Source organism: Octodon degus, unplaced genomic scaffold (assembly GCF_000260255.1).
Source record: "Octodon degus isolate 3935 unplaced genomic scaffold, OctDeg1.0 scaffold00064, whole genome shotgun sequence".
Classification (NCBI taxonomy): Eukaryota; Metazoa; Chordata; class Mammalia; order Rodentia; family Octodontidae; genus Octodon; species Octodon degus.
This window is the reverse complement of record NW_004524640.1, coordinates 11,896,150-11,919,890: the sequence shown is the minus strand read 5'-3', so window position 1 is coordinate 11,919,890 and position 23,741 is coordinate 11,896,150. Positions and strand designations below refer to the sequence as shown.

The following is a 23,741-nucleotide window of genomic DNA, read 5'->3' as shown; positions in this document are numbered from 1 at the left end:
TTTTTAAAAATCTAGCCAACAACCATACAGTAATATTATTTAGTGCCCTCTCAAGACTCTATACTGTAATCTGAGTCCCTTCTCTGCTCCTAGCTTTTTGGAAGCATGAAGAGGGCATCTGAAAACTCAGAATAAGCCCCACTTCTGACCATTCCACAAACACACCCTTGTGGATAGAACAAGAGAGACTCAATGTTGCAGAACTATTGTTCTGAGAATGAAAAGCTGGACAGCAGCCAGTGTGAACCTCTCTACTAGGAACATAGTTTAGGACCCTGAAGCCCAGCTTCAGGGAGGCATCCATGCACATTTCATCCTGGGATCCTCTCCCACCTTCTGGATGGTCCCAACAATCTAGAAAATCAATGGCTTTTGTTGACTTCACAATGGAGTCTGCCTTTAGAGCTGCCACCCATGCAGCCCATGACACTGGTACCTCACCTGGTGCAGTCCCACTCTCGCTCTGCAGCAGCGTTCCTGACACTTGTGCGTTGTTTGGGTTTGCTCCAGGTGCTGTGCAGGGAGGAGGCCCGGCCCCGCCCCCGAGGAGCATGCAGGACGGTGGAGGGGGCTGTCCACGTTTTAGTAACACTTTGTGGTCCTGCTGGCAACGGAATCGCGGTGGCACCTCCCGAGGCATGTAGCGGGCGGCGCTTGGCGGTTGTCCGTTCGGCACTGCCACCCTTTTGGCATTGTTGCCACCATTGACTGGTGGCGATGGAGAGCTGCCAATCGGGCTGGCGGCCGTTGGTTGGCTTAAACTTGGTTTCGTCACTTCGGGCACTGAAAGAGAGGGGTTGGAAAAAGTTTTTGACATCAAATACTTTTAAAAAATTATTTTCAAGAAAGTTTACACGAGACCAATTCTAATAAGAATTCTTTTACTCTACTCTCTAGGTACCCAATCTTTCCAAATTCTTTTGGACATCTTCAGTTTACTGAAGACAGGGTTAGGGAGTGGTGGGCAGAGGTAATTCAAAAATTCGAAAACAGCAAGAAAAGAAAGTCAGATCATAGAACTATCCCATTGATTACTAGGAGAAGGAATTGTTCACTCCACTGTACATGAAGAGCAGAATTAATTCCCATAGGGGTTGTCAGCTGGGCCATGGCAAAGTCTTGGTAAAGCCTCGAGCCTCTTAGCTCAAGGGCTCTCTCTGCTCCTTCACCCACACTTGGAAGTCCCTGGGCTGGAGCTAAGCACGCTCCATCTGTGCATCTTTCTCCACCACCAAATTTTCCAAATTACAATGAACTTCTCCAGTGACAGTCCTTCTCTCCACCTGGCCCAATTCCCTCAAGGCTGGGGCCATCATCTTCTGCTTCTTAGGGCCTGGCATGGTGTAGACCTCTATGGGGAACCTCAGGCCTGGGGAATCACGAAGTTCCACTTGGCTTTGGTTCCTGCAGCTGCCTGAACTCAAAGTCTTGCTCAGCATTCTATGTATTAGAAATGACACAAATCTTTTAGTTTTTGCCTCCAATTTTTTATTCCAATTAATATAAAAATTTCAAAATGTAGATAATTTTCCTACTTAAAGTAATACAACTTTTACCTTATAGGCAGCATGGGAACGTGAAGAGCAACTGTGAAGCCACCCCCTGTGGTACCCTTCAGCTGCCCCTCAAACCATAGTGGTTCTTTTATCAGTCTGTACCTCCTCTTACATCCTCAAAAAAACCCAAAAAACAAACCACTATCACCCTTTCCAAGAAAATCTGCCAGTAAACAGAGGTTGGCCGGGTGTGATAGTGCACACCTATAATCCCAGCACTCATGAGGCTAAGGCAGGAGGCTCACTGTGAGTTCAAGGCCAGCCTGAACAATATAGGGAAACCCTGTCTCAAAAAGGGGGAGGGGGGAAAGAAAAAAGAAAAAACAGAGGTTGGCAGTATTACAAAATAATCTGAGGCTCAAAGCCCTGCACCCAGAGTAATGCTGAGGCCAGCTATAGCAGCAGGTCTGCACTGACTGCTGAAATGATGCTGGGCCAGCATGTTGCCACTTAACTGGCTCCTTTATGAGGAGAAAAATACATCAACAGAAATCAGGGGCCCTACCTATTCCACCACAGACCACTAGTAAATACTGAGCAACAGGAGAAAAGAATAGCTACATGAAGCAAGATTCAGGCAGCCTCTGTCTATCCTCAACCAATTGCCAGGCTAAGGGTACTGGCTTCCCAGTCAGGAAGGGGTGGGAGGTCAGAGGAATTGCAATCTGATGAGCAGAATAAACAGGTTATTTAAGAAAATAAGTCAGCTGCAGCCTAACACTAATATACTAGCCTCTGTGGGACCTACAGCAGCTGATGGACAAATAACATGGAAATGAAGGCAGCTTATTTAAGATTACTTTCCCATGTGTTTCTGGAAGATCCCACATGGCACTGCTGATGCCCTTTTTCTCTTGTGAGAATATGCAAGAAGTTGGCAACAGCTGGGTGGATTCTTCCCAGTTTATTTTTAGGATGGAAGGAGTAATGTTTCTATGAGCTTGCCCCTTTATCAAAGGGACAGAATCTTCACTTTATGCTAACTAGGCTGGCTACATGCTTTAATTCTTAAGAAGAAAGGAAGGGAGGGGAAAAAAAAGGCAGGGAGGCAGGCAAGCTGGCTTAAGCTGCTGAGGGCCAAACATTAGTTTGACTAAATTTACAACATCCATGGCATTGTTTCAACCAAATACATCTATATACTATCTAGGATTCCTTGCACAAGTTCCGTGGAGCACTTTCCCCCACTGTATCAGACAGAACAGACTATAAATGATAAAATTACTTAAAAATAGAAATAGGGACTGGGCATAGTGGTGCACACTTGAAATCCCCGCACTCTCAGAGGCAGAGTCAGGAGGACTGCAAGTTTGAGTCCAATAAAGGTCCTGCCCTGGGTTTACTAAAAGAAAAAAAGGAATAAGGGTTGGTATCAACCATTTCCCTCTAATACAGAGCTCTCATGGGACACCAGTCATTAAAAAACTTCTACAACACAGTCAGAAAACCCCACAAGACTATATGAGCTGCAGGCTAACATGTTTTAGGACCAGAATGGATCCTGGATCTTATTTTATTTCTTTCATTACATTTATCTGCTATTTCAAGAACTTTTTTGTGTATGGGTATTGGGAATTGAACTCAGAACCTTGCACTTGCCAGGCAGGCGCTATGCCATTGGCTATATCCTCAGCTCTTAAGAACTTTAAACATTTAAAGGTCAATCAAAATTTCTGACTTTATTGAGGAGCAATTCAGCTGTTAGGCCTGATCCAACCTGATTCCCTAAGTCTAAAATTAAGCCATCAGAATTCGCGTGTTAAAAACCCTCCAAAACAAAGTGCATGCCTCGAAATGCTCCAGAATGTCAATATGACAACAGAAGAGAGAAATTATTATTATGTGTGAAAGTGTTACTTAGGAGGCCCTTGCCTTCCTGCATCTTAATGATCTGCAGGTAAACTTGTAAAGATGAGCTGCTCAAAATGAGGTCACAGTTTCTTATTTTCCGGAGGAAAAGTCTGTGGCTTTAAACATGGACTTGGTATCACAGAGAAATACAAACACTGGAGGAAAATACTGGGTATCTTATTTTCTAATTTCTACTCAATTTACTTCTAAAAACCATTATACTACATATGCTAATGACTGAAATGTTCCCCTTTCTCATGCTCTTTGCCATACGCTATTCTACCTTGCAGTCTCAACTTTTCCCTGCTCCTTTTCTGACAAGAATCTTTTAGATAGAGGGATTAATTCTAATGGTGTTTGTAAATAGGATATCATGTCCGCATCTTGTACAGCAATTAACCACTAGGAAGAATGTATGCAATGTGTTAATTATTGAAACTGTCCTACCAATTTGATTTGTAACTTGTCTCATTACTATTTGTTTCTCAATAAAATTATGAAAGAAAAAAAAAAAGAATCTTTCAGACAGAAGTATTCTTTAAGAAATTTCTAGGGCTGGCGAGATAGCTCAGCGGACTAAGTGCCTGCTTGGGCGTGGTGGCGCACGCCTATAATCCCAGTGCTGGGGAGGCTGAAAACAGGAGGATCACTATAAATCTGAGCTGCATGAGATCCTGTACCAAATACATGGAAAAGGAAAAAAAAATTTCTGAAAAAGTCGAACCTCAAAATTTTTTTTTTTAGTACACATGGATAATGAACTCAATAACTGCACAGGACAAATACAAATTACTATTTCCTTTAATTCTAGTGATGGAACAGTAACAAAAAGTTACCTAGAGTTTTGTTTTGCTTTGTTTTAAAAGTACAAACCAAATCTAGGGCAGACACAACTTCAGGCTGAAAATTTAACACCTTAAGCCCACTGACCCACAATGAATGGCCGGTGGTCCAATGCTCTATGATCTGTGTGTCTCTCTTTACCTTTCATTCACTCCTTCACTCCAAAGCACCCTGGCTTCTGCCCTCAACTTTGCCCTCTTATTAAGCTGCTAGTAGTCTTCACTGCCAGGCTAATGGGCACTTGCTGGACCTTTGCATCTTCAACTTGTCTGCAGCTTCTGCCAGTACTGGTCAGCCCCTCCCTCTCTGTTTGTGTGAGACCCGCTCTGGCTACCTCTTCAGCTCTTCCTCTCTCTTCCTTTGTGGGCTTCTCATACTCTGGATCAGGGGTCAGCAAGCTTTCTGTAAAGGGCCAGATAGTAAATATTTAGGCTTTACTGGCCTTATGATCTTTGTTGTAACAACACACTCTGCATTTGCAGCCATGGACAATGTGTAAACGAAGAATGTGGCTGTGTTCCAATAAAACTGTACTTATGACAGTGAAATATGAACTTTAATAGTTTCACTTGTCATGAGATATTGTTCTTTTTCCCCAAAAAACTGAAACATAAAAGAATATTCTTAGTTCACAAGCAGTACAAAACCAGGTGGCAAATCAGATTTGGGCCATAGTTGGCAATCCTGCTTTTTTTTTCAATCCTCTTTTGACTTTCACTCTTACTTGAGAAATTGAGGCAGAAATTGGCTGTAAGTTGTGTCTTAAAAAAGACAAAAAAACTACCTGTGCTAGTAGTTCCAACTACTCAGGAGGCAGGAAGATAGTGAATCTGAGGCTGACTTGGACAACATAGCAAGACTTTCCCTCAAAAAAACCAAACCAAACAAACCAAAACAACAACAAAAACTCAGAGTAGATATGTTTAACAATAGTATGAAGGTGGGCCTGCACCCTTCCCACAATTATCTTACTTTATTTATTTTTGTGGTACCAGGGATTGAACTCAGCACCCTGAGCTTGCTAGGCAAGTGCTTATTCTACTGAGCTATCTCCCTAGCCCCAAACCATAAACTTTTTTATGCTGAAGTTTTAACCAGCAGTTGTGTAATTCACCATCTCCAATGAAGATTTCTTGAACACTTCCCCTGAAATCTGCTCTCTAGTTCCAAATCATTAGCATGACTCATGCACTCATGACGCAACTGGTGCTCAGGTTAGCCTCAACATGCAAAAGAACCCCTCTCTCGCCACAATTATTAACCAGGTAAAGTCTTCATCACTTCTCATCTGCACTATGTTTGCATGTACTTGCCTGTGTACTTAGGCTTGGAGCACCTCGCTCTCATTCAAGCTGAGGCAGCCAGCTGTGTTTCTGAGTGAGTGGTGCCTACCCAGATTAGAACGTGTAGAGATTTCTACAGGGTGAGGAGCTGCAACTAATTTATAACTGTTTTCTCTGAAGGAAACACCCTGCCAATATTAGTAAACTTGGCAAACTCAAGGTTATCCCAGCCATCACCACACACCGACTGCAATATGGCTCTGGTGTAAGCTCAGAAGACAGAGCTGCGGGACTGCACAGGTTTACAGTGATCGTTAGGTTGATGGGAAGTGCCATCCTTTAGCTGGGTGCCACTTGGGACAAAAAGACAACATTAAGATCTACTTCTTTGAATCACAATAGCTAATAACGGTTTTAACGTATACTGCTCTGGAGACTTTGCTGCGTTGCTTTGAGGCACCTTGGTACCTTGGGTTAGAATAAGTCACTCTACAAAATTTACGATATTTACTACAAAACCATGAAAACAGTGCCCGGCAAATTTTACGGACAGTACCTTAGGTTCCTAAGATCGGAAACTTGGGTGTTTATAAACTTTCCCGGGGTGACAAATTTCCTGACCACCCTGACCCAAACTTCCTGTGGTCCACGAGAATGCTCTCTCTTGGTGCTCATTATAAGAACTGTAACTTCCATTCTGGACGCTGCTTCCCTATGAATGCAGCTAAGAACATTAATCTCTACAAACTGGTCATTTCATACTGAGACTTATTAAGGCCAGATTCCTCCATTACATGGTGTATGCATTTCAACTCTTTTAGTCTTTCTTATTTGTTTATTTATTTATTTTCTAACTTAGGGAAGGTGCTCAGGGTAGGGTCTCACTACTAGATCGGACTTGTAGTGATTTTCCTGTTTACAGCCTCCCAAGTGCTTGGATTACAGGCAAGCACCACCATGCCCAGTCTCAATCACCATCTCAGCACGTCCTGGGGGCAGGGCTGGCATGGCAGGCCTGGGGGTTGAACCCTTGGCCCTTGTGCCTGCTTGCAGGTGCTTTAATCTGCTGAGCTATTTGGCCAGCCCAACTCTTTCAGTCTTAGTCTTCATCCCCATTAAATTTCAACTTGTTAAATCTGATTCATTACCTCAATTCTTCTTGTTAAATGAGTAGCAGGCCCAGCTTTAACCCATGCTATCACAGAACCTCCACCTGAAACCCGTCCTATTCAACCCAGAATTTTTACCATTATTCTTTTTTAATGATAGAAAATGAAGGAAGAACATATGATCAATCTATTTTTTTCTTTAAAATATGGAAAAAGCTTTCTTCAGCCTTTATACAACCTAAATCCTGGGCACCAGCAAACTTTTTTTTTTTTTCTTTTTCCTTACAGGGTCTGCTGGGGAAAGGGGGATAGGTTCAGAGTTAAGAGGAGAACACTTAAAGAAGATACCATGAGTAGAGAAACAGGACCCAGAAAAATGTTTCCCAAGGGAATAAAAGACAAACAACATGTGGAGTACCTAACGAAGATGAAGAAGTGGCAAAACAAAAAACAGAAAATATAGAAAGGCCAAGGGCTCCTCCATCTTAGAGTCTAACAAACCTCAGGGACAGTTTTTATTGTTACTTCTGGTCTCCTCCCTGGTTCTAACAATTACATTCTTTAAGAGAGGTGGAACAGGATCTCAGCTCACTTTAGGGTTACTTGACTTTATGATGGGGGGACATAACAAGGAGAACCTGAGGACTGTGAGGCTGCATTCTATCTGTGGCAGGCATGAAAAAGACCCTAAACGGAAGGGAAATTTGGTAGTGAGTAGAAAGTAAGTTTGATCTATTTATTTTTTAGGAATCAAACTTGGGACCTTGCGTTTGCCAGGCAGGCGCTGCACCACTGAGCTACATTCCCCACCAGTATGATTCTGAAGACTTTGGCAGAAGAAAGGGGAAAGCGTTTTAGCACAGATCTATTACCAAAAAACAAAAAAATTAAACCCACCTACTTGAGAAAGAATGTCTATCAGATTTCCTAACAAAAACACCATCCATCATGCAGAGCGAGTTGGTTCTACAGAACAACTACAACTCGGTTTCATGAGTGCTGGACTTTCGGCCAGCCGTAGGAACTCCCTACCTACCAAGTTTTAGCAACTACAGAACCTGAGCTATCCAGGAAAATATCGATTTTCTCTTCTACTATCTCCATAAATGATTTAAAAAAAAAAAAGTCCTGTAACCCTGACATTGTACCACTACAAATAACACTGTTACACGGTAAAAGCGCAGTTTATATTCCAATCACATAACTTACAAAAGCAACTTCACAGGAAAAACCTACTTTAGGGCTGAGATAAGCAAGGGGAGAACACTATTTCCCTAACCAAGGAAGATCGTTATAACAAGCAATGCTTTCTCTGTTCACTTTCTAGTTACTATAAAATTCCAAGCTACATTCTTCTTTAAACTCTTCACTGTTGCTTTGGTGGCGCTGGAGATGGAACCCAGAGTCCCGTGCAGAGTTACACACATCATTAGCTCTTTTTATTTTGAGATATAGTCTTCATGAGTCTCCAAGGCTGGGCTTCAACTGGCAAACCTGCTTGAGCCTGTCCAAAAGCTGGGATTACAGGCATGTAGTATCAAGACCCAGTTGGACATGTTGGGGATTTTTGGTGTGCATGTGTGTTAGTGAGGATCAAACCCAGTACTAGCCACTACATCCCAGCCCCTTTTTATTATTTGAGACAGCTACTAAATTGCCCAGGTGGAACTTGAACCTGTGATCCTGCCTCAGACACTCAGAATGTTGGGATCACAAGTGTGCGTCATCATGGCCAGCTTTGAAAGTCTTCTAATGAAAAAATGCACTACAGTGATGTCTACTTATCTGAGAATATTTGGATAACTAAGTTTCCCAAGAAACTAGCACTATCACGTATTAGTCCTGCCATCACTTGGTAGCATGCTTTGACCTTGCAGTTCAACAAAACCAAGCAAGAAAAAAACCGATCATTACAAGGTCTCCTGTCAAGCCTGGACCCCTCTTCATCACCTTTCTTCTCCCTCAAGTTATCAGTAACATCCAGGGCAGCGGTCTTTAAGTTCTAGGGTCTCTTGCGAAGTTTTCCAAAATCTTGTAGGGGCCTTAACCTGGGACTGTGACAAGTCTAGGCTCTTATTCTAATACATGCCTAATTTACAACCACATATGCTAGTATGTGAGTGAATACGACAGCAATAGGAGCTAACTCAAAGAATTGCTCACTTCCCTTTTTTTTTTTTGGAATGGGGAATTGAACTCAGGATCTCATGCTAGCCAGGCAGGTACTATGCCACTGAGCTATGTCCCTGGCCCTAGTTCCCCAATCTGAAGGGGAACTGATCAAAGTGTGACTAACACTAGATGAAACTACGTAATCAAAAGTGATGAGAGGAGATAGAAAATGATCAAGCTATGATATATGTGTATCAAATTCCTGTAACAATTTATTACGTATCACAAACATAGACCAATGAAAAATTTTAAAAATTAATAAAGAACTAAAAAGAAATGTACCCTTAGGTTGCACCATGTCACGCAATTTAACATGTCACACAGAGTTAACCTACTCAAAATGTATTTTTTTTTTTTTTAAATGAACGTAGGACAGGGTCTACAGGGTATACAGCGTCTTACTATGTAGATAGAACTTGTAGAGATTCTCCTGTTTTCAGCCTCCTAAGAGTTGGGATTATAGGCGCACGCCACCATGCCCAGTCTCAATCACCCTCTCAGTGTGTCCCATGGGTGGGGCCAGCATGGTACAACAAGGATTGAACCTGGTTGCTGCGTTCTGCCTAAGCAGGCACTTTAGTCTGCTAAACTATCTGGCTGGTTCTACAATGTGTTATCTTTAAAAAAGTATACTCTAAGCTCTAGATCAGAACACAGTATGAAGTTTCTAGATGTGATATTTGAATTTCAGATTTATACATTCCATGGATGCAGATGGTTAACAGACTCTGTAGTTCCGTCTAAAATGAGAAGCTGACGTTTTATAATTGTTCTATAAAACTCCTGCAAAGGTTCCCTTCGAAATCATGACTCACATACTTTTAAAACAAAGTATTTACTTTTTGTCTCTTACCAAACTTAAGTCCAACTAGAAACACTAACACAAACACTTTTCATTTGTCACTATTGCCTTTCAGCCACTGCAAACAACCCACATTACACCTACTCTTCTGAGTAGACTGGAGGCCGAGTCAGCCAACACTGTGCAACCTGAACACAAAAGATTCCTATGGGGGAGAAAAAAACCTTACCTTTGGTTTTTTGTTCCGTGACCTGCAAAACAAATGGACATATGTAAATGAGATTTGCTTTTTAATTCAGTATTATACCATGAGATTAATTTTAATAAATCAAGTAATTCAAGCTGTAAGATGGAAATGTTTACCACTTTGATTGGTATGACTACAGAAAATCAAATTGATGTGGCTAAGAACTGAAATCAGCCATTGAGATCAAAAGATTCCCACCCTGAGTGTGGACTAAAATACTTTTGATCTCAAATCTTAAAAATCAAAACCTCAGGGACCCATCAATGAGGCCTCAGAGATCAAGAAAGGAAAGCAGGATTCAAAACCAAGCCTTCCTGCCTTGTTTTCCAGCTATTTCCTGGCTGTTGGCTTTTGCTTTTTTACCTATCTGTTAAATGGAAATAATAATAATAATAATAATAATAATTTATTTATTTATTTATATTTTTTTGCGGAACCGGGGATTGAACTCAGGCCCTCGCACTTGCCAGGGAAGAGCTTATTCCACTGAGCCTTCTCCCTGGCCCCAATAATAATAGTATTGCTCAGGATTAAATAAGATCCTATATCAGTGCTTAATATATATGTGTCTGATGTTATTATCAAAGTTTATATAAAATAGCATGAAGTATAGTAATAAGACTGAAATACATATGATTTTGAACAAATAGTGTTTTGTTTGGGGGGGATAGCAGAGGACTTTTTATAAAATATTTATTTGGTACATGGTCTCACTATGCAGCTCAGACTCATAGTGATCTTCCTGTCTCAGCCTCCCCAGTGCTGGGATTACAGGTGTGCACCACCACACCTGGTTCCAGCGCTGGCACGGCATGTGGTACCGGGAATCGAACCTGGGTCTTTGCACTTGCCAGGTAGTTGCTTAGACTGCTGAACTATCTCCCCAGCACAGTGAAATAGTGCTTTGTTCAAAGTATTTTGGGGCTGGCGAGATGGCTCAGCAGTCTAAAGCACCTGCTCAGACAAGCAGGGACTATGGTTCAATCCCCGGCATCACATGCCAAGCTAGCCCTCCCCCAAGGGTGGGCTGAGCCAGCCACAATAAAGAAAAAAAGTATTTTGTATAACAATGGAGTACGCTATTCTGCCATAAAGGATAAGCTTGAGACATTTCTAGGTAAATGGATGCACCTTGAGACCACACTCTTAAGTGAAATAAATCAGACACACATGTTAATATCACATTATTTCTCTGGTGTCAAAAAATGAAAGTATAAGTAAAGAATCAAAATGTGTAACCAGTATTGTGAAATAGGAAGAAAATGTTCAAACGGGTAGGGGAAAAGAGTGGGGAGAACAAAGTGGGAAAAAAATGAGAAAAGAAGGAAAAAATGGAAACAAAGCTTTTGTAAATGGGGAGAGCAGGAGGGGTTGAAGGGAGGGTAGGGGAATGGGTACAAAAAAGTTATATACAGGTACAAATGCTGTATGATGAACGTGATTAGGTATATCTAAAATGTACCAATAAAATCAGATTGAAAAAAGTATTTCTAATAATAACTAAGACATGTATGGAAGTGATTTACACAAAAGGTTGTAGGGTTAAATATAAGAACAGGTTTTGGACACCATGGAAGTAATGTTTTGGAGTCATGAAAAACTCCTTCTGATATTATTAAGGAGGTGATATTTAAAAAAGGGCACCTAATTATGCACACCCTAAAATATAAAAACAAAACCACAGAAGGTCATGCATAAGAAACACACTCAATGGAAAATATGCCAGAATTCCAGGAGTGGTTCCATTACATCCTCAAGACCATGGGTGATTCGGACCTACTTTTCCCAACTGTCAATCTTCTAAAGCACTTTTATATTGGTCATCTGGTTCTTACAATAAGTATTATTAGAAAATGAATAGTATAATCTTCTTACAAAAGAGTTTTGGTTATTTGTAGCTGGTGAGTGCACTGGGCCACTGCTGAGAGGGTTCATGAAAGTTATCTTTGAAAGCTAACGAGCCCAGCTGAAAATGGGAGCCCAGCATACCTCTCCCAGACCTTGAATCTGAGCTAAACAATTTACTCCTGGGGTCTCCTAGAGTGCTTCTTACGTTCTCATGTTAAATAACATGTTAATTTTACTATACTGAATTTTTAGAACATGATGTCTTAAAAATGAATGTGTTTCTCAGTGATAACTGCTATAGAGCTCAGTTCTACTGAAAATGTCCTTGTGTAATTTCTCTATAATCTCCATGTATCCAAAAACTTGCACCAGAACAACAATTCCTTGAGGCAATTCAGGTTTTACACCACCATAAGAACTTTTTAGAATGCCATTCTGAAGATCAGTTGCACAGAAGTCACTGACTTCCCTAGTTGCAAGCAACAGACTCAAATAATGTCAAATATGTCTTAGAATGTGGGTTCTGTTAAAGGAGCCAACCCCCAGATGGTGAAGAGCTGGACAGCTTCAGCATGTGTTTTGCCAACACTACACAATGTTCCTTCAGTGGCCTGAGCCTTATGAATGAACGGAGGCCTTCTTAACACCTCTCTCATGAATGGAAATCTAACACAGTTTACTCAGGGATGGCTGTCTGGAAAGTGCAAATGGAAACAATCATTGAACACAGTAGAAAATAAGTTCTGTGTGGAAGTACTTTTAGCTTTAAATAAAAGTCCATGTTTTAAGAAAGTCATAGTGCTACCTTCATTTCCCTCCCACGGCGCTGGGGACTGAAGCCCAGGCCTTGAGCAGGCTAGGCAAATGCTCTACCACTGAGTACACTGGCCCACCATCATTCATTCTTGATGGTTCATTTATTTATTGAACAAATATTTTCTGAGTGATTTACTGGACACCAGGCACTGGCCCAGGTACTGGCCATACAAATATGAATGAAACTTCCAGTAACTTACAGGCAGTCTAAAGCAGAAGACAGACACAAAGAGATAAGGCAATGGGGCACACAGCATGAAGGACGTGGAAGCGCTCAGAAAAAGCCCCACAGACGTGTGCTGACTGACCAACTAATAGATCCTCTGGCCCCTTCTAGACAGTTCTCTGCTCCACAGCACATTTCATACCTCCTAGCTGTCTTTATAACAAGGCTGGAAACCACTAAGACTATCACATGGTGAGCTTTGTGCTTTCTCCTTAAAACTGCAAAAGTGGAATTTAATTCTGAAATCATGCAACAGCTTAGTATAATAAAATGCTACCAAAGGCCATGTGTCAGCCTGTGTCACCCTCGATTCTGTGTCATCTGATCTAGAACAATTCTGAACAAAAATGATGGCACTTCCTTTGGTAATAAATAACCACATCCAAATTTTATGAAAAAAATTTTTTTTATGGAGATTTGTCTCTGCCATGACTTCTTAATCAGTTTTCAATACAGATGCAAGCACACTGAGGGCTGAGCACTTGCACATCCTCTGCATAAATAATCCCAATTCACCTACTTGCTCTTTGAATCACTTTATTACTGGAACTGAAAATGTTTACAGATGTGGATTTTATGATTTTATTTTATTTTATTTTATTTTTGTGGATTTTATTCATCACTTCCAGACACTATTTTTGGTTTAAGGAAACACTGTTAGCTAGGTTAAGAACGAAGATGAAATGTACATTGTCTACAATTGCTTTGCTTGCCCTCTATTATCAGCAGCAAGGATCTATTGAGGTCTTTGGTGTTTAGGCTATTAGCTGCCCATTTCCACAGCATGCAAAATCTGATTTCTCTACAAATTTAGCATGTGAAATATGAGTGCCCTGAAGAGAAAAGGCATTCTCTGGAGTCCGTCTCTCAGCATCTCAGTGGCACACCTTATCTTGTCAGCACGGGCAAGGCAAGGGGCCAGAGCCCTGAGGTCCGAGGGGCCAGGCCAGTCACATGCCGGCACTGGGGCACCAGCATATAGCAACCTCAAGGATGGGAGATGTAGCTGTATATCCAAAATGAAGTATTAAAAAAACTCTCTGGATTGTTATCTGGCTTCTTTATTGAGCTTTTACTCTAGATTTTTAGACAAATTTAATGAGCTCAGAACAGCAGCACCTGGAAACAGGTACTCTATAGCCTGAGGATGTCATGAGGAAACACACCACTACTAACAGCAACACAATTGAAAGCAAACAAAATCTTAAAGAGCACACCAATTACAGCACCATATAACAAATATTCCTTTTAACTAAGTCATAACAGAAAGAAAAACATACACTTCATATGCTTAATATGACAGGGTCATAGCAGGCAACAGAGTTCAAAAAATATTTTCAGGATTGTTTTTATACTGGTTTTCACAAATGATCTACTTTGATACTTCAAAGAAGTTATGAGAAGCACTGTCCCCAGTGACACTGGGAAAACCTGTGTACCCCTTATACTACATCTCACACTGGCATGTGTGCAACTGCCTTGCCTCTGTTCCACATCTAGAGTTGCTTGCAAAAATCAGAATAATTTCTATGTCCTTACACTGAGCCTCAGTAACCAGAACTGTGGCAAGAACCCTTAAAACTGTCTGCAGGGAGACCCTGCTTCTCAAGTGCCTCAGGTAGCAGGAACAAGAACTGGGAGCTAACAGTCTTCTTCCCAAAAAAGATGCTGCAGCAATGAGCTCAAGTCAGGTGTTACTAAAAGAATGGTGAGGTGGAGGAAGCAAGCCCGACCAGGTGACTGTCAGGGCAGAGGGCAAGTCTAGAGGTAAAGAAAGCAGGCCAGGCACTTTAACTACTCTCTGCTTCCAACAGCATCACTCTTCCACTGAAATTAGACTGTCAAGTCCTGTCGGCACTGGCTCTGTACTTAGCATCTCTTTCTCTACGCAAACTTTTTTTTGGGGGGCAGGGTCTTTTTTCTCCCCTGTATTTTTGACACAGGGTCTCACTACATAGTTCAGGCTGGCCTTGAATTCACTTTGTAGTTGAGGCTGGTCTCAAATTTGCAATGACCCTACTGCCTCTAAGCAAACTTCTGAAAGCTATGGATGCTCTATCCCCTGCAGTACTATGGAGGCCCACCAAATCCTTTTTTCAGGTGGGGATATTCCAGTTGAAACTGTTAAAAGGCTAATACATCTAAACAACAGTGCTAGGAGTGGACCAAGGTACACTTGGGGATAGCCTAGCAGGCTTTGAAAAGTCAGTCTACTAGCCTACTTAAGAAAAACAAAGTCAAGTATAGTGACAAATGCCTATAATCCCAGTTCTCTGAAAGACTGAGGCAGCGCCTCCTGAGGCAGGAGGATAGCAAGCTCCAGGCAAGTTAGCAAGAGATGCAGCTCAATGCAAAGTTGGGAGGGAGGGAAGGAATCTTTAAATTTTTTAAATAAATTTTTCAAATGACTGGTAGTTGAGTGGTACAGCACCCTTGGGCTAAATCCGCTACCCCACCAAAATCAAGATTGAATTATGATACAAATAGGGAGATGGGGCAAGAATTGAGCATCCATAGTGCTGCCTTTCTCAATATTGTTTACTGCTGTTCTCACAGGGTTGGTTGGCCACATTTTAACACCCATTTTATGATCACAAGAGCAGACCTTAAATTTTCCCAGCTTTCAAATCTTTAAATAAATTAATCTCCCAAGAAGCACTATTAAAATGTCAGCATCCAAAGCAAGACAGTCACTTATTCTGGATGCATGACAGATGTAAAGACAGAACAGATTAAACTCACCTTCTGAGTGGCTTCTTTTTTCTTTTTATCCTCTTTCTTCCTTTTCTTGTCTTCCATTAACTGTTCTTCCCTTTCTTGCTCCTTCTCTCTGTTAAAGCAATGTCATACCGGAAAGTTACAAATTTATATTTACAATACATTTCCATAGCAACAGTCATCTCTGTGACTGCATAGAACACAGTATGTTACTTTAAACAAATGGATGCATAAAACTTCTCACATGTAGGCATTTCAACACCTTGGTCTGCTACCCCTTTTACAAAACATTACAGTAAGTCTGTAATTTCAAAGAAATCCATTAATTTTTATACTATCTACTACCTAAAAGAATATACACACACAATATTAAAATATTTGTACTCAGCAAAGGATCTGATTTGAATATGATAATATTCAGTTGGTGTGATAGCTTGTATCTAAATGTCACCCCAAAGCCTCATGTAGTTATAGATAGAATTTTTGGAGGTGGCTAGATCTACTGTGTGAAGCTGGGATTAAGGATGTGACACTGGGATTGATTTATGGTGTGATGCTAGGATTAAGGGTGCCCCCACCAGGGTATCAGGGCTACCTGCTCCAAAGTAGGCTGCCTGGACAGAATGCAAACGACAGGAAGAGGATGCTATCGTCACTGCTTGTCACTCTGCTTCCTCATTACTCTGCTGCCTTCTGCCCACCACCAAGTGTCTCTCCTCTGCAGTGCCCCCCGCCCATGCCACCTTGCCTGGAGCACCCAACGATACACTGTAATCTCTACAAATTGCTACCTTTCCTCTTTTAACTATGAGTGGGTATTTTGTCTCAGCAACAAGAAAAGTAACTAAAACAGTTTGCTTCAGGTAGTAAGTTGTTTCCTGGCAATATTTCTAACAACAAAAAAATTTCTAACAAATAACACATAGTATATTAATTTAGTGATTATATATGCATATATAAACATGTACATAATTTAGTTGTCTGTCCATAATCTCTTCAGAGTGGTAAATATACAAGTCTTTGTTCTATATTTCATGTATTTTCTTTAGATCCACTAATGTAATTTCCATATTTTCTATCTGTTTGCAATACTGGGGATTGAGTCCATGGATATTCCACCATTTAGTTATTCCCTCCCCCAATTTCTTAGATGCTTGAGACATGGTGTTGTTAAATTGCCCAGAGTTGTCTCAAGTAAAAATTACATGCCACCGTGTTTGGTCCTGCTGGTGTTTTTAAGACAGAAACTGATTGTCTAATAAATCAAGTATATTCCCTTCCAGTGTATTCACAATTGGTCCCTACTGTACACATAAATTATGTCTATCAGAGTTCACTCTATCCGATTAAAATAAAAATACGCAGTAATAAACAATCAGGTTGAAAAAACATGCTAAAATCTTAATATAATTTCTAATGCCCATTTTGAAACTTGAAATTCATTCTAATGCCACAACTTTTATTGTAGGTATCCACTAGGAAAACCAAAGAACCAACCCTGTGTGTGTAACTTTAATGCTTAAGGTAGGAAGCCCACATGTAAGGCTAACTGAAATTCAAAGGTGGAAGGAAGGGTCAGAGATCTAGTTCCCAAATCCTACAGGACTTAGATGGTAGGCAATCCAACACATCAAGCCCATAGTTTCACATATATCACCTAGAAGGTGAAGCAAATTAAAAGAAAAATGTTTAAGGAAATTAGTTTTTAAATGACAAAAATCACAAAGATGGCTCCTGAGGGACCCAAGTCTCTAAACATCTAGTTTAATGCACTTAATCCATGCAAAAGGATCAGAGAACTAAAACTGGAGGGCTCTGACAAATAGGTCAGTAATGTCTTAGTAGTAAGAAATAAGATTTTTTTTTTCCCTTTTTCGTTTTTTGAGCAGGGTCTCATTATATAGTTCAAGCTGGCTTTGAACCCATTATGTGGTCCAGGCTGATCTCAAATTTATGGTGATCCTTCTGCCTCAGCCTTCTGAGTGCCAGGATTAAAGGCATGCAACACCACGCCTAGCAGAAATAAAATTTTAAAAATTATTTTACCTACATGTTGCCCTTGACTTCATATTCACAAATGTTTGTTCATTTTTCTCCTCTGTATTTCTGGGCATATACAAAAGCCTAACGTGCAAAATTTTTATTCTAAAAGTAACACCTGTGCAAACTCTAAAAGCCCAATCAAGGTGCTGCGCCTAGGCGTGTATGCCTCTCATCACAGCTCTTGGGAGGAGAGGCAGGAGAGCTGTGAGTTGGAGGCCCTGTCTCAAAAAGACAAAATGGAACAGCAGCAATGCAACTGAAGAACAGTTCTGCTGGGTTTCTCTGGATTCCGCTTCTGTCTCCATCAGTCCAAGGGGAGAAGCTCTTGGGGAAAACTCACTGGCAGCAGCGTGTGATCTGAAAAAGGGTTCCGAAAGCAGCCAGAAGGACAGAGCATCTAAGGTATGCTGCCGCACACCCTGCTAGATTTGGCTCCAAGGGCTTCCTGTCCTTCCGCCTTGCAAATGGAAGGACAGCAAGTGGTTCTCCATCATCATAACCTGGCTTCCACATTTTATAGTGAAACACGCTACAGAAAAGGCGCGGTCACAGAAAACAGCCTGGAAATCTGCACTAAAAACTCAGTACTTTAAAAAACCAAACTGTCATTTTTTCCCAAGTCTAAAATTACTCTAAGATTGAAAGTTCATTTTAGGGGCTGGGGAGAAAGCTCAGTAGAATAAGTGCTTGGCTGGCAAGCGCAAGAACCTGAGTTCAATCCCCGGTACCGGAAAAAAAAAAAAAGAGGTTTATTTTAGTAGTGTAAAAAAAAAAAAAAAAAAAAAAAAAAGCAGTTAAGTCTTTAATTTAAAGATGAATTCTTTAAAAACAACTAACCTTTTCAAACATTTTCCCCATAAACAGGTAATTCAAGGAAAAGGATTGAAATTCATACTCACTAGATGTGGATTTATTTCCAAAACAAGTATTTTTCAAAGCTTTCCAAGAGATGGGCTATGCTTTCACTTTTTTTTTTTTTTTACTGCGCATCTTAGTAGAATTTAGTGTTCTCTTTCTTTATATTTTATTCCTTCAGGAAAATTTATTTTTTTCAAACCTGACTTAAAAAACTGCCATTTACTTAAATGAATTAAATGCTGTGGGATTCATCTTCTAATTCAGGGGCGCTCCCTGTAGGCTGCATATTAGCATCATTTGGGGAGCTTTAAAAAAAAATCCCAGGGAGATAGTGCAGCAGTCTAAGTGCCTCTGGCAAGCGCAAGGACCCAGGTTCTATCCCTGGTACTGCATGCTGTGCCAGCCCTGCACCAAACTTGGGAGTGGCAGTGTATCCCTGTAATCCCAGCACTGGGGAGGCTGAGACAGAAGGATCACTATGAGTCTGAGCTGCGGAGTGAGATTCTGTATCGAATGAATGAATGAAAAGGTTTTCAAAAAATTCCCAGTGCAAGTAGAATGAAGTCCAAGTAGAATGAAGAGGACATTTAGACTGGTGGGAATGGGAGGCTGGTCAGAGAGAATGACCAATAAGAAAGCTTATTAAGGACAACTATATCCACATTTCACACCATTGAAAAGGAATTATACAAATGAAAAGGATCTAAATTAGCATGAACTGTTTCCAATACAGAGACAGAAATATGGGGATAGATACTACTATACATGATTATGACTTTGCACATGCACATCTTCATGTGCACATTGTACACACACACACACACACACACACACTGCGTACACACACAAGTGACAGCTACAAAACAAGCAACATCCAAATAGCAGTGAGCTGAATTAGTACATACGATTAGGGTTTCGAATATCATTATTTACTAAAAGAACCAAAGTTCATTGGGAAAACAAGCTAGCTGGGGCTGGAGCAAGGAAAGTTCAAGAAGAACCTAGGATGTATGTTTGCCACAAAGACAGACGTATTCAAGAACAAAGGATCATGTTAAATGGTCACAGAAGACAGTTTGAAGGAGCTGCTACAAGCTGAATGTGAGACAAAAACAACTGTCAATATGAGTGGTAATAATACAGGATTATAAACTATTGTATAAATTAGGAAAACACAAGTCCTTAAATAGAGGAAGGAGGGGCTGGTGAGATGGCTCAGTGGTCTAAAGCACCTACTTAGAACAAGCTTCGCAAAGCACAGGGACCATGGTTCAATCCCCCAGCACCACATGCCAGCCAGCCCCGCCCCCTGGTGGGCTGAGCTGGACACACACACACACACACAAATCCATTTTTAAAAAAATAGAGGAAGGAAATAAATCACTAAGTGACAAGAAATATTTACATAGTTTCAAAGCACCTCCCCATAAAATATATATTGATTTTAAGAGGAAAAGAGTAACTGCAGAAGAGAAGCCCGGAAGATAGCACTTTAATGACATAGTTCATGAGAACACCATCAGCACTGGGACAAACCAAAAACAATGAGCTCTCTGATAGGAGGTGGTGAGAACAATACGTTGACATTTCTGTGGTATTCTTTTCAAGTATGTACGACTTGAATATTGTTACGAGGAATTATCAAATAATTCCAAACCAAGAGGCATCCTACAAAATAACTGGCTTGCGATCTTCAAAAGTTTCAAGCCTTCAAAGTTAGGGGAAGCTTGAGGACTCCTTCGAAGTAGAAGACTAAGGAGACAACCAAATGCACTGTTTTGGGGCCAGTGTGGTACCTGGCTGGGGGAGGAAGGCTCATCCAAAGGAGAGGTATGAATATTGATGTTTTCCTTTCATGATGCGATTATGTGTCTCAAGAAAATGTTCTTACTTGTTAAAACACATGACAGTATTGATAAAGGGCAGCATATGATGGGGCACCAGGTCAGCAGTTTCTTCTCAAATGACTCAGGGGAAAAAACAAAACCAAACCAGCTTTTCAAAATCATACAAACTCTGAGTTCGAGATCATTTCTCAAAACAAAACTAAAGGAAATAAAACAAAGCAAAACAAACATCAACCACACAGCTACTGTCCAGGCAGCACTCTAGAGTGATCAGATCAAAATCTCCGAAGATTTTTAAAGCCCCCTCCCAGAGGATCCTAATACACAGCTAGGATTGAGAACCACTGATACCAATTTTCGTCAAAGCTACAACTACTTTAGGTGTCTAACAAGGGCCGGGCACTCTTCTAAGCTCTGTGACATGACAGAAATAAAACTAGGGTGCTTAACTTGCAGTACAGGCAACAGGCAACAACTGGGATTTATAAATAAATGTATGTATGTACGTATAAAGTATACATTTCAGGGGGCAGGAATGCCCCAGGGCAAAGTGAGCTGAAGGGCAAGGAAGGGCCTGAGGGGTGCCACCTTCCACAGCATGGCTAGGAAAGACAGCTCCCATAAGGTGGTACAAGAATAGAGACCACTAAGGTGACACTGGTCAGCATGGCTCTCAGGAGCAGACAGCTATAGCCAGAGAAAAATGGCAAATATCAAGGAGCAAGACAGCATGCCTGAGAAATGGCAAGAAGGGTACTATACAGGGCATGAGGGAGAAGCTGGCAGAGATGAGATCAGAGAGGTGGTGGAGTTCTTAGAAGTGAAAGCACTATCATAGTGATCAGTGTGCATCTTTCATAACTGAACAAAGTACCAAACTGGAATTGGAACCCAAATTCACGAAACCTCTCAAATCAAGCGCCAAAACACTCCAAAATCTCTCCCCGCAGATGGCTGGTGTGCCTCTTTCCTAGGGGCCAACACCGCAGAAGTCACAGGGGTCAGCCTGACTTCCCTGTCACACGCACCTGCACAAGTAAGTACTGGGAACCGAGGAGGGCATCCAGGTATAGGTCACTGAAATGCAGGGCCAAGTGAGCAGTGCAGGGCTGGGGTATGGCTGGTGGTAAAGTGCTTTGCTTGGCAGACACAAGTCCTGGGTTCAAATCTCAGAATTAGAGGAAATTAAGAAACAGTAAATTTCATTGAAGTTTGTGTTTGGAGAAAGACTCAAAACAATGAAGGAAGTCACCTATTAAACATACACTAGGTGACTCTAATGGGCTGGGTACCGGTCCAAATGCTGAGGAGGTACAGTGGGCAGGAGAAAGCAGTCCCTCTCCTCAGGGAGTAGGTATCGTAGACAGCACAGACAAAACCAACACCAGGAAGCCTTGACAAGTGCTGTGAAGGAAATAAAGCTGGGTAAAGGGCCAGTGTCTAAGAGGAAAGGGCCAGAGAAGAGGAGATGCTTACTGCTTCTGTGACTTAGTGATATTCAAGTAGAGATCTAAATGACAAAAATGACTGGAGATGTGCTCCTTTGGTCCCAGTTAATCTCAAGGCCAAGGCCAGAGGACTGCTGCAAACCAGCTTAGCAACACTGCAAGACTTCCACTCCAAAGATACAGGATGAATGAGTGGTTCTAGGACAGGGAAGTGCTTGGTTGAATTTTGGGGCTTTATTTCTGGAGGGCAGAAATAGGGTACCCACTCTTCTCCTATCCCCTGCCCAGCTACCCCTGCACAACACTCACATCCTTCAATTTCCTGGGCTGTGTGACAGCCTCACCCTCACCCACACCAGAAGACCAAGTCTCCATCTGAAAGCCCCCCTTCCTCTTCATTCATCACTTCGACGCCTACTTGACGCCTGATGCTGGACCCTAGCCAAGACCGCAGCAGTGCCTGAAGGGCAGTGCTGCCAGCCCTCCTTAAACTCTTCCTACTGTGGTCTCTTGCCTCACAACATGGTTAATGGCACCTCTTTCTGGGGCAGAAGAGAGCCAATGCTACACTTGCCACACTTGGGCCTCTGAGGAGAGCTTACAGAGCCTTTGTTGTGTTGAAAGTACCTGACCCTCAGACATGTGAGTGAACTCATCACAGCTATGCTAAGCCAGGGAAGAGAACAACTGCTTTCCACAAACTAGACCAATGGTTCTTGAATGCCTCAAGCAGGAAGGAGAAGCAGGACCAACAATCTCAAGCTTGAAAGCAGTAATACCAGCAAGCTGACTGGAGAACAACCACTGTCAAGCACCTCCCCTCAGACAGTCAGAGCTCAACTTGACAGGACTATAGCTCCAGATATCTAAGGGCATCTTTTTTCTTTACGGTCTGGACAATAGGCTGTAACAGCATCAGATCCTATCCCTGGTACTGTAGCAAGGGTAGCACCACCTTCGGCCCTAGAGTTTACAACTATCTCCACAAAACTGGGGCAAACAGACCTCACCAGATAGAGTAATCCACCCAACATGGGAAAATAGGCCAAAGGCAAACCAATACCAAACAAGAATAAAGAGCTTCTCAATAAAAAAGGGACACACTAGTCATACACCAACAAGTTGGATGAATTTCTAGGTAATTACACTGAGTGACAAAAGCTGGGATCAAAGGTTATGTACTGTACAGTGGCATTTATATAACATTTCCGAAAGCAGTGGTGGGCTGCTGGAGGTTGCAGGGGAGGGTGAGGCATACTATTAAAAAGTGATGTTAGAGAGCCTTGTGGTGACAATTGTTCTGTACCTTGACGGTGGTGGAAGATACATGAACCTATGTTGGACAGAATTGTGTAGAACTCAAAACTTATCCCAAAATACAAAACTGTAGAGATTTAACACTCACAGATCATATGAATACCAAAATGTTGATTGTTTTACAAGAAGTTACTTTTGTTAGAAACTGGACAAAGAGTACATGGAATCCCTGTATGATACTTCTTACAACTACATTCAAATCTACAAATATTGCAGTGAAACTTTCAATAAAAAAGTTTCAAGGGGTGACATTAATCCAAGTATTCTATGTGCATGTATCAATCTGCTAAAATGAAATCCATTAATCTGTATAACCAACTAAACAAGCACTAAAAAAAAAAAAGATGTAGGGGAAAAAAGCTTGGAGCACTGACTCATCTTTTGGTTTCCTGTCTAACAATTTTCCACTTTAAATGACTTAGTTAATAACTCTTTATCAAAGTCACACAAGAGTCAAACGGAAGCTTAAAATTGTTTAGTCTGCAGTCACAGACATACTACATTTCCAAAAATATTCTTCACTGTACCCTACTCTGTTCAGATTGCTATGGTCTTATTGACCAACTGTGCCTTAGGTATCACAAAGTTACTTAAACTGCTCCTCATCCATAATTTACAATTCTTTTACCAAGAATTTTATATAAGCTATTATTTCACTTTTGTGGTAATGTGGTCAAGACCGATTCCAAATCCTTTTTGTCCTATCTTCCAGACTCTCTTATGACTAGGTATGAAAATATCATTTATGCTGTCAATA

The 23,741-nt window shown here is 41.3% G+C and overlaps 1 protein-coding gene across 8 annotated transcripts in view; it reads right to left on the bottom strand.

The window, feature by feature from the left end:
- Tnrc6b (trinucleotide repeat containing 6B) overlaps positions 1 to 23,741 on the bottom strand; it is a 186,314-nt gene that overhangs the window by 52,576 nt on the left and 109,997 nt on the right. For 7 of the 8 annotated variants that reach the window (XM_023718959.1, XM_023718964.1, XM_023718966.1 and 4 more), the window contains 3 exons: positions 15,496 to 15,583; positions 9,846 to 9,867; positions 442 to 783 (listed from right to left, as the gene is read on the bottom strand). In XM_023718959.1, the coding sequence (XP_023574727.1) occupies positions 442 to 783; positions 9,846 to 9,867; positions 15,496 to 15,583 (452 nt within the window). Of the gene's footprint in view, positions 1 to 441; positions 784 to 4,391; positions 4,414 to 9,845; positions 9,868 to 15,495; positions 15,584 to 23,741 lie in introns of those variants that run through there. The other variant, XM_023718965.1, reaches the window with a different exon arrangement.